Source organism: Cryptomeria japonica, chromosome 4 (assembly GCF_030272615.1).
Source record: "Cryptomeria japonica chromosome 4, Sugi_1.0, whole genome shotgun sequence".
NCBI classification, from domain to species: domain Eukaryota; kingdom Viridiplantae; phylum Streptophyta; class Pinopsida; order Cupressales; family Cupressaceae; genus Cryptomeria; species Cryptomeria japonica.
Genome location: NC_081408.1, coordinates 444245978 through 444258326, shown reverse-complemented (window position 1 = coordinate 444258326; position 12349 = coordinate 444245978). Strand labels below are relative to the sequence as shown.

The 12349-nt window shown below is 36.9% G+C and overlaps 1 protein-coding gene across 3 annotated transcripts in view; it reads left to right on the top strand.

Annotated features, from left to right (window-relative positions):
• The window catches only part of LOC131033733 (uncharacterized), a 210990-nt gene that overhangs the window by 52738 nt on the left and 145903 nt on the right, over positions 1–12349 (top strand). For 2 of the 3 annotated variants that reach the window (XM_057965005.2, XM_057965004.2), the window contains exon 3: positions 874–931. In XM_057965005.2, coding sequence (XP_057820988.1) covers positions 874–931 — 58 coding nt within the window. Of the gene's footprint in view, positions 1–873; positions 932–1206; positions 1268–12349 lie in introns of all 3 variants that reach the window. The other variant, XM_057965006.2, reaches the window with a different exon arrangement.

Below are 12349 nucleotides of genomic sequence, written 5' to 3'. Positions count from 1 at the left end.
ATTAAATCCTATTTCAAAGTGGGGACATTAAAACCTTGTTTCTTGATTTCATTTCCCAAAAAGATTTTGAAGGACCAACAACATCTCTATGAAGGGAGGTATTGTTTGAAAAGGATCAAGAAGGTCTTTAGTTTCTAGAAAAGTGTTTAGTTAAAAAATTGGACAAGTGTAGCTACTTACTATATTACAATAAATGAAATTGCCAGTTATGATAGGCAACAATTTTGAATGTAACGATGGTTGAAAATGTAACTATGGGGATAGTTTTATAAATAAGCAGTGATCAAGAAACCAATGACAGTGGCCACTTTAGCATTGGATAGTTTTGAAAATGATATTCAATGGTTTTCATCAATTAGTTGTGATTTCACAATTCAAAGTTAGAAGAAGAAAGGAATTTTGCTTTAGATGCTTAGGATGACTAGGCTACTTTATTCAATAGGAGTAAAGCCTAGCATTCAATAAAATTTAAAGAGGAAGTTAGGAATAGGCTATTGAGAAGCACAAAGCACTTGGCATAGACACAAAACAAATTTCCAGGTCGATTCATAGAGTAGAATGAAGGATAGGAACAGTAATAACATTCTATTCATCTTCTTGTATTGGCTGATTGATAATACATAAGATAGGCTATTTGGCATCTACCAAGCTAGGTTTTTCCTCCCAAATTGGGGGTTTCCTATGTGAAGCTATGTATTACGTTTGCTTTCTTTTTTACCAATGGTTTCTGAGCATGGTTTCATTCCATATTTCATTGGAAGCATTTTAGAGTAACATATTTCAGTAATCAAGTGATTTTGTAGCCATAAATCTTAGCATTTATAGCCATTGTGACCCATGTATTTACCTTGTATGCTTTGGTGGTGGTTGTAGACTCGATGGTACTACTATGTCTTGTTGGCTTTTGTTGATGTGGAAGCTAACTATCTTGGTGTGTATTTCTTTCCTTCTTAAGAAACATTGGTTTGTATTGCCCATAAATCTCTTTTCAGGTTTATTAGAAAATATTTATGTGCAATGCTTTTGGCTTCAAGAGTCCTCAGACTCACAAAATGTTTTTCCATCCCTCGTTTGATTTCTTATAAATTCTTTCTTATTTATCTAGGCAGAAATAGAAACATAATTTCATCACGTGCTTGCATTCGTAGAATATTTCATTACTTTTTGTTACTGAATATGCACCTTTGAGGATGATGGAATACGCAGGTTCCAAGTTCCTCTCTTGGTCTGAAATTTGTGGTAACATTTTTGTGCCTCTTTGGAAATGGTAAGAATGAAACATTGCTTTAGGTATGTGTTCATGTCATAATGACATGTCATTTTGTTGTTTGAGAAGTCAAATAAGCCAAAAGATGTTGATCTGTTGTAAATGGAGCTATGGATTATCATTGCATAAGACAATCAAAATATAATTATCTAGCAGTTGTCTGCAGCTATGGATGAATGAGATAAATCTGACCAAACTCAATTAATGCTAAGTATTAGAATGGTACCTCTATGATTTTGTTTGTTTCTTTCTCTATTTTGTAGTCAAGATGTATTGCTGTGTGTTTATTTCAACTGTTGACCGCTTGTCAAGTAATGTTTGGTATACTTTTTCTGCTGTAGGATTTAATGTATTACATCAGTGGGAAAGCACTCAGTTTATACATGTAATTCTAGCAGTAGTGTTATTGTGCTTTATTTTAGATATTTAGTTCAGTTAGAAGATAAAGTTCCTGATAAAATGACAAAAAAATGAACAATGAATTGTCAGAAGATAATGCTAAAATGGTTTTAGAAACTGCAGCAATATATTATGCCAAAAATAGAAGAGAATGATGATCAAAATCTCTCTGATTCAATTATTTACTCTACTTAGAAATGATAGCATGATCTTCATTTTTGTTTGGGAAGATAACAAGCTCTAGAGAAAGGCCTTTGACCACATCCATCATTTGATTTGTGATTTTGGTAATGGAAAGACCTAGGAAAATCCTCATATTTTTTTTTGTTGCTTAAAGTCAGTATTAGTCTGTGCATATCATGCTTCTTTTTGCAAGGCAGGATCTTAAAATTATTGCAAATAGAAGGTCCAGCCATATAAATGGAATTGTTGAAAATGACCTAATAAAACTAAACAAAAATGATAACAAACAACAAAACATAACTTAGAGAGCATTAAGAAAAATACAAAGCCTACAAAACATTATGCAGTGTGAACTGGATGGATACAACTCTGGCGACATATGACATACACTCTTCTTTTTCTATTTTGCTTAGAAATGTGAGGAACAACCATGGTAATGCCTTGAAGTCCCTTTGGTGAGGTAGATGAGAAGATCTTCTTGGTTCAGGTGAATTTGGTTTGGTTCAAGTTTAACCATCTCTCTTTGGTTTGTTTGTTTTTGCTTTTATGGAAGTGTTGTGACCTTTTCACACATCGCCCCATTGCAAACAGGGACCCCCCTCTTTCCTGCTTTCCGCATCTTGTTAGTTTAGGGTTTTTGGTGATAGGCGGCAATTTTAAGCTTCTAGTGTCCGAGTCTCGAGTTTTGAAGTGTGATCATGCCTAATTGCTATCGGGTTTTTTGAGTTTTGAATAGGATCAAGTGTGTATAAAATATTAGATGTCTAGGTGGTCCTAATTTTGTCTAAGTGTAGATTTTGAGCCTGATTGAGTTTTAAAATGTCTAAGTCGGAAATATTTTTGTGGCTAAGTGTTTAAAGGGTCCTTTAGGGGTTGTTTTCTCGCTCCTAGGAGGTTATTCAAGTCAAATTTGCACTTTATCCTGATGAAATTCCTTTTGTCTCGCTCAAATTTGGCCAAGTCTTGATGCGTTTTAATGAAATTTGAAGCGTCCAGATGATTTTGAGTGGAAAAATCATTAAATTCCTGATGAAAATCCATGTTTTAAGGGTCTAAAGGTCAAGATCCTGATGGGAGGTGCTTTTCTCCCCACATTTCCGATGACCCATGATTTTCCCCCACTCAAAATCCTGATGGGAGGCGAATTTCCCCCACATTTCTGATGGACCCTGTTCTTCCCCCATTCAAGTTCCTGGTGGAGGGCGATTTTCCACCATGAGGCTGAAATTTTGACTATGGCAAATTGTCCTAATGATCCATGTTTTTCCCTTGGAATGCAGATGATTTTAATGCGGATGAAATTCCCTATCTTGATGAAGATCGATTTTCCACTAGGACAATTTGTGATCAAATTCAATGGATTTTTATGCAGATGATTGTCTTGATGAATGGCGAATTTCCCCAAGTGCGAGTTTTGATGAATTTTGATCTGGATAATTATCCAAATACGGAGCAATTTTCCCCCAAAGTGAATTTTTGGACTTAGTGATGAAAATGAAGTGAATTTTTGAGTCCAGATGAAAATCGATTTTGCCCTAGAGGTATCTATTGATGAATTTGATGATTTTTAATTGGGAATTTTATCCCAAAGGAGGTCGATTTTCCCCAAATGAGCTTTAATGACATTTTGAGTGATTTTTCATTTGGTTTTTTAATCCAGATATGGGGCTATTTTCCCCCAGGTGCCCAAATTTGGTGAATTTTGAAAGATTTTAATGAGTGGGCCTAAATTTAATTGTGTTGACGTGGCTAAAGTCGGATTACCAACTCTCTTTGGCCAACGCAAAATAGAATGTTGCTGAGTATCCTATCCTCTCTCGCGTAAGGAATCCCTAATGCTGTTTTAGTTGATCAAAGGGGACAACCTCAAGGTTCCAAATGTCAGGTCATGACTGCGGGATAACTCAGCGGTTTGATGTGTTTTGCTGGTGACACAAGGGGCCTTACGTTTACAACAAGTTCGTCTTCACCTGACGATGCTGCGATTCTCAAATTGCAAAATAAAATCAAAAGGGAAGGGTTTAGGAATCCTAAGTGCAATGATAGGAATGACTAGTGCTATGGGTAGACAGATTTCCATAACCGATTCTTGTTTCGCTAGAGACACCCTCACAACTCGACAAGAATAGTGTAATCTCCAAGGGGATGAAGGATTGTCAGACTGGAGATACTCATCTAGGCACCCAATTCTGGTGCAACCTAAAACAAATACCTACGATTGAACTAAGAACATTTTTGGGTTCAGACTGACCATGTATGACGACCTACAATTAGCAGGCCCCCAATGGTATGAACCGGAAATGCATCAAATACCCCCCACATTTTGCCATTGAAATCATTGAACTCTACTTCTAATTAGCTAGAAGGAAACCATGCAAATAGAATAAAACCAAAATAACAAACACCAAATCAATGTTCATATATTGATCTTAGTTGCTACTACAACAATTTCTTACAACAGCTCTACTCTATTCTTAATCTGAAAACTGCATCTAACTCCTAAAATCTAACTAATTCTAACCTCTAAGAGTGTAAAAAAACTCACTCCTTTACAAGAGAAAGGCTCCTACCTTTTATAGATTTTACAATTTAAATTGAGGGCCAGGATTGACTGCATCCAAGGGCCTTGACTTACCTTCTAGAACTTGGCAGCTTTAACCCATGCCTACTTATTCTCAGTTGTCATCCCAACGATATTCTCAACTACCGACCTCTATTTGACATCAATTTGGTCAATCAGGTAGTTGGGGCATAACTGACCTGTGTCCCTTTGTTTTAAATATAGTAGATGGGGCCCACAGGTAGTTCTTTACATTAAACAATTCAGTTTTGCAAACTGACTTTCTGGAATTAATTTCAATTGTGTAATTTCGAGTTTGCACATTTTGAGTGTTCTTTTATCTTCAGTCTTTATAGGTGGATTGCAACTTTTCATCTAGTGGTGGCACGTTTCTCCATGCTTCATCGCTTCGACCTTGCGCTCTGCGACGCATTCTTGCATCTTTGCTTCTGGCTTTAATCGCGACCAGGTCCTCAATCTGAGCTTAGGTTGACGTCAATATGCAAACAATCAATTTCCATCTTGAATTAATCACTTTGAAAAATTAAATAAATTTAACTTTAAATGTCCCAGAAGAAAACTTGGCCCTTGGAGAAACAATGCGAACTTTGTTATTTGTCACAAAATTGATAAAAATGCCGAATTTCCTTTGTACACCTCTTGCTAAGTGAAAGTTTGGGCTAGGTGCGGTTTTAAACATTTCTTGCAAGTTTAGCAAAAATCGTCGAATTTTGTTTTTTTAAACACCTCCGCTTTAGCATAAAGCTCGGCTATTCTATATGAAATGAGTGAATTTTTCATTTCAAACGCCCTCTCTAGCAAATCATGGAAAAGGGCCGAGTTTTGTTTTGAAACTTGGCACTTTTCATACAAATGTGCAAACTTTATCTTTCAAAGTAATATGAGACGCCAAACTTTGTTTTTAAACTTTCCCTTGGCTGGGTGATTTCGGGATTTAAGTTGAAATGAGCGAACTTGTTTGGCTTAAGCCTTGCAAGATGATAGAAAGTGCCAAACTTTTAGGTTTGCAATTTTTTTAAATTTTAAAACGCTCCTCTTTGAGTGAAATTCAGGATTTTAGAGGAGAATGCGATATCTTTTATTCTTGCCAAGTTGAGGAAAATGCCGAGTTTCTTCAAACACCTTAGCTTCAGTGAATTTAGGGATTTTTGATGAAAATTTGCAACCTTTGTCTCCCTTTATTGCTTGGAAACTTGACCTTTGGGGGAAAAAATTGATTTAGTTCAAATGCCTCCCATAAACTTGCAAACTCGGGCTTGCAAGACAAAATGCGAGAAACGCTCACAAGGCGAAGTTGGAAAATTCGCCAAAACTCCCGAACTTCCTTTGCAATCGATCCCTTTATTCATTATTTTGGTATTTTACGGGCAATGTCAAGACACCTTTAAAGACTTCGTGCGTTTTCGAATTGCGGCTTACGCATGTTTTTTGGCCCTTATGCACTACATAGAGATTTCTCAGGCTTCATACGGCTTTGAAAAGGAGATACCAAACATTCTTATTATTTTACTTTGTAATCGCTCTCATTGTTTCTCGGGGATTTGGAGGAGAATGTGATGTCGGGTTTGAAAGTGCAGCTGTGCGATTTTGTTTCTTCTAAATGCCTCTCTCTCTCTAACGGGCAGACATGGTGGTCATCGTCAAGGCCGGGGTGTATGTGCAGAATGCACAACAAATTGTTTTTGCATTGGACAGCGATTATTTAATTGTCAAAAACAATTATTTAATGATTTGCAATGATCATTTAATAATCATACATCTTCTAGATGCAAATCAATTTTCCCAGGCAAGTATAAAAGCAAGTTCGTTATCCCACATTGCTTGTGTGGTGAAACAACAAGGTGAAAACATGAATAAGTAGGCTTGCCCAACAATATAATATTATTATATTTGTTGATGTGATTGATTGAAAGAGGCTTAGTGGGTGATTGAAGAGTATTTTCCAGCTAGGTGATTTTATTTAGTGTCCATTAGACACCATTTGTGAGCTGAAAGTGCAAGTTTGAAGGCGATTTCTGCCCAATCAGACCTGGGCGCTATCATTGGAGGCCATTGCAGCAAGCTTGGAGGGCAATTTTTTTACCTTAGGCAATTCTTGCTAGGTGGCGCCATTGTTGAGGTTGGGCGATTTTGTTTGGGAGGTGAATTCCTCTATTTTTGGGTGATTTCCTTGTTGCTGGGCGCTATTGCTGTTGGAAGGCTGCCATTGTTCTCAGACCTGCATTTTCCACCATTGCTGGAAGTTATTTTGACCTCATGGTTGGCTGGAAACTCAGTTTTCAGACTTAACCTTTCATTCCCAGCTTACTCCCACTTAGGCAATTTTGATTGAAGGTCATTTTGGGGTCATTTTGGAGGTATTTTCAGAGTTGTTGCAGGTCTGAAAACACCACTTTCAGTTTGTCTTCAGACTTGGAGTTTCATTTCCAGCCTTCTACACTTGGGCGATTTCATTGGGGAAGCAATTTTGAGGCAATTTTATGGTCATTTTTGAGTATGTTATCATTTCCTAAGGTGCTGGCAAGGTCTGAAACTCCATTTTCAGACCTATCTTCAGACTGATTTATTTTTACCAGCCCTTTATTCTTGCCCTGGTTTGATCATTTTGAATTTGGAAAGGTAATTTTCATCAAACTTGAGCATTCTACATGGCTGCAACCTTGTTAAGTGACTAATTTATGAATGTTGCAGGTTGTCTTCATACATTTGGTAGCCATTGTTGAGTTTGGAAGGGTGTCTTTAGACATCTAAGAGTGAAAAATCAGACCTTTTACACCTTTCCAAAGCATTTCCAGATTTTGGTACCATGTCTAAATCCGGGATTGAAGTTCGGAAGGAATAGTTGAAGATGGTCCAGGAGGGATTTTATCCGGATTCCAAATTGTCATCCCGATGGAAAGAGATTACAGATACAAACATGAATTTCCTGAATATGGAGTGGATGCGGCAGAGGATGTTCGGAATGAAGAACCAGTTTCCCTCTTCTACCTATGCAAATATCATTAAGAGTGGCATATATCATGCCACTGGGTTTCCACAATCCATACAATGCAGCGAGTTAGTTCTGGAATGTGCAAGACACTACGATCCTCTCCAGGATGATATGGACTTCCAAGGGGATAACCATCGCCTACCTTGCTGAGGATGCAATTGCTGAAGTGTTTGGAATTCCTCGCAGTGCAGACATGAAGGATAGGACAAAGGATGAATATGAAGCGAAGTACAAGTTGAAGGCGGATGCATGCAAGACTGTAGTGAATAAAGAGTGGATGATTGAGCCGAGGCCTCATCATTCCAAGGTGCCTAAAACACTCATGTGCACAGTTTTGAAAGAGGAATATAGTGATTTGGTATTCCTACTTAACTGAGTAATGGGGATGCCGCATGGTGCCTTATTTGAAGGATGGATGTTTTATTTTATCCAGGATTGTATAAGAGGAACAATGATCAATTGGTCAAAAATCATCAGCGACAACTTGGATTTTTAGTTAAGGAATGTGGAAAGAACTAAGTCATTCACCATCACTTCCTACCTTGTGTATATACTTGCAAGGTTTGTCACATATAAAGGATTGATATGCAAAGGTGAAGTCGGGAATGGACAAGGACAATATAGTAGTTACGAATGTTATCCACAATTGGACATGCATAGAGTTGAAGATTGTAGGAGGGTGAATGATGCATTCACCATGTATATTACAAGGATGTTGCAAGGTGGAATTCACAAGAGGTTGTCCAAAGAGGCAACGAAGTTAGTTGAACAATATGGATCGTGGTACGTACAATTTCCTACCTTCACATACCTAAAGATTCAGGGATTCAGATCCGAACCTTACAAGCTTCCTAGGTATCCTATAGATAGAATGATCCTACTTGAGGTGGTGAGACAACTTCTGGAATTCGATTTCATCCAGAAGGAGAAGCATAAAACAAGGATGATTTTTCCTATTGCTATAGGGAAAACTTTGGAAGTGTGCCAATCTATCACTGCAGCTAGTACAGTGATTGATGAGCTTGCATTCTATCGCCTTGGAACCCATAAGAAAAGAAACAAATTTGATCCACATAAGACTATTGAAAGGATCAGAGGAGATAGATTCATACATAGGGTTGACATTGAAGATTACTAGGCTAACCTGATGGATGAACAAGCAGTGAAGAGGAGAATGTGGTCCAGGATGTCCATGGATTTTATGAGAAAATGTGAACTCTTTCTCATTCTTGATCAGATATTGGATGATAGTGACCATACTCATCCATAGTATGAAAATGAAATGAAGAAATCTATCCTATTACCTAGTTGGTTGGAGCCAGAGACATCAAATTTGAATGTGCTTATGAGAGATGTCATGGATTTCTCTAGAGAATGGATAGACAAGCAAATGAACAGATTGATAGATATGGGCGTTGTCTTTAAATATGAGAAGATGAAACAAAAGGAATCCTCTCTTGAAGATGATCAAAGAACAGTTAGTGATGTGAGGATTCTTGCAGATGAGGAGAGTCATGCTCCAAAATGTAGGAAGAGTGTGCCTAGAGAATCCAAGACGAAGGGGAAGGAGATAGTTAGTCAGGCATCAAAGAAGAAGAAACAAAAGCCTAGCGCTCCTTTGTCTCCCCTCAGTTCCTCATCAATTAAGGAGATTGACATACCAAAACAGAACAGGGAATTTGAACAATGTTCCAACACAACGATTTTACTAGATAATACTCAGGAGTTGCATACCACAACTCAATCCACGCCACCTAATGTGATGAGCAACTGAGATTTACTACTGTCCTGTTGGAGGTTAGCTTGGGTAATAATGTTTATGATTTGACTAAGGACAAGGGGGATGATGATGATGTTATCTTGGCATTGAGGGAACTTGATCAGGAAATGTGTCTCGATGATGAAATGGAAATGTCCACCATTCCCGATTGGTTGATGAAAAGCATGGAGAAAAGTAAGAAGATGGTAGAGGCCCAACCTATTGATGATATTGATGACTACTTAGCTAGGAGTAATAAGGAGAAAGAACCTAAGAAGGCTAAGATACTTTTGAATATAGCTAGAGATGAAACAGGAATGTGGATTGCACAGGTAGCTGTTTCTATTGGTGATGTGACTAGAGATGCGGCTACTCCTATGGACTTCCAGATCACTTTGGTTGCCCTTGGACAAACTACTAAAGAACAAGAGTTCCAGGAACTTGGTGACATGATCCGGGTAATCAATGAAAGGTTAGACATGGAGATTTAGAAGAAAGAAATGTACAGAGAGGAGAATATCAAGCTAAGAAAGTATATTGCAGGGATAAGGCGTGAGGATCCCGCCTTTGTCTCCCCTATTGCAGTTGATCATGGACTTCATTTTAATCATGAGGCAACAAGAGATACACTTGGAGAGTTGGGAAAATGGATTGAAGATGTGAAGAAGCAGGCGGATGATTTCCTTACTCAATTTGTCTAGGCATTTGACAAGACAATGGCACTCATATTCAGGATACAGTATTTGGAGGAGTTTGGGACGAATTCCAGCCTATTCAGGAGAAGACTATTCTCCGCCTCAAAGTGTTGAAGAAAATTCCGATGTCCACGTTGATTCAGGAAAGAGTTGTGCACGCAGGAGATAGATATGATTTCCATGGTTGGTATTGCTCATTGGCCATGAAGAAATCTACTTATGAACATGCACGAAAGGATTGTGCAGAGAATCAGAGATGGAAGGATCAATTCAAGAGATTCAATCAAAGATCCTTACATCTTTTGAAGAGTTATTGGGGGTAGATGCCAGTGATTCCAATGGTCTACACTTCGAAGAATTGCGAGATAAGATGAAGTTCATGTACTTCAGCTAGTTGGATTCTTTGAAGAAGAATCAGATTGATGATTTGGTTTCCTTACTGATTCATGTCCATAATTCACAGAAGCTCATGCCAAATTGGGAGAATACTTTGGATGCTTGTTTTGATGCGTTGGATGTGATTGATGTGCAATAGGATGCTTTGCCCAACATTACCATGGAGGAGTTAAGATTCCTGGAATATGCTGTGAGAAAGAGGAATGCAGGACGAAATCTTCTAGAAGATTCCCTACTTGATGACTAGGCGTCATTCTATTGGATCACATATTAGTGGTTCACTTTTTGATGTAAACCCTAATTAGGGCAACTCTAGGGCTGTGTTGGCATGATCTTGGCCCTTGGTTCTAAATGAATCTTGACCATTCATTTCTTTTGAGACTTTATATAAACCCCACTGCCTCTCATTTGTAAAAGGAGAGATTTTTGAGAATTGTCGGTTATATGCTGCAGATTTGAATATAAGTCATTGTTCGAATTGATGGTGATTTTGTTAAGTGTTGTATGCGTTTGTGGTTCTCATTGCCTCCAAGTTAGATTAGAATTTGCTTTCAAGTATTTTAGATTGAATGAAGGAATTTGTTGAATGCATTTGTGTGGAATCCATCTAATTCATACCACTAGCCTCTTGCTGATTGTAAGTGTGCCTTGTGTGGTCAACTGGAATTTTATGTGAACTTGACTTCAATTGTTATACGTCCATTGTTATGCGTTGCTTTGAATGGTATCAATGTTTGATAATAATGATTTGAACATCTATGAAATATACCTAGATGATTGCTGTAATGTCCCTTACTAGGCTGAGACATGTTTTAACCATAATCAATCTATTTCAATATACTTATGACTCAAACTAAATATATTAGAAGACATTTCCACCTTAACATATATCCAATCAGGGATATTCCATAGTTCAATCAATCAATTTATTAATAACTAAATTGTTCATCCCTCATATATCCATAATAAGTTTACAGATCCAAGCCCTTACCTGTCTTGGGACCATGCTCTCAAGATTTTCGGAATGCTGATCCCTACCCTGTCTTGGGAGTTGTCCTATTGATTGGATTTAGTCTGCCCATCTCTGGAAACATCTCAATTCCCATCTCCTTAAGTTCTTATAGAGGCAACATATTCTTCTTACTATTATTACTTTATGAATGCTTCCCGGATTTACAGTCTAATATTATTATTTTCTGATTAAGACATTATGTATTTATATATACATATCATTCTGATCATACTATAAATCTAGTTATATAACTTATTATATATTACTGCAGAGCAGTTTATAGTAGATAGTATAATAAATATAACTATTATATTAATATCTATATTTATAAATATTATATTAATATTTACATTTATATTACTATTAAATCCCGCATAAGATCATTATCAGCTTCGTATATTACGCATACATATTGAGTACGCTGTCAACATACCACCAAAAACAACGGTATTACTGCCTGTTACCTAATACCGTTCTGATCCAATCTCCTTGGTCGTTGTATTCTCTCCTTCCATGACCCTCCGTATACTCCTCTTTATATTATGGCTTTTGGTATTTGCTCCTTGAGAGCCATCCCACAGTAAAAGAAAAATTAAGATATTAAAACTCTCTCCACCCCGTTGGGAATGATTTATGGTATATTTGGAGTGATATGACTCTCGTAGCAGACACCTCCCATGCCCCCAATACTTGTCTTACATTATAACAATTAGTTGCACCTCTTCATAAAAACACGTCCTTTCGGTTTATGGTAGTCATCCGACCATAGGGAAGGGTCGTTGTTTGTCTTTAATATTAATAAGTCAGTGGTAAGCAAACTCTATTATTGTTTATTTCTATAAACAATAAATGATCAATATACGCATTGTTATCACTTTTATATTCTTGGATTTATGTTTATGTTTATTATTATTTTTTAATTTATTTCTGATTTCATTTATATGATTATAGAATTAAATACTAATTAAATAATAATATTTAATAAATAAATAAATATTTAATAATTTCAAATAATCATTCGTTAATAATTATTATATTAATTAATTATAATAATTGTTTCATTAT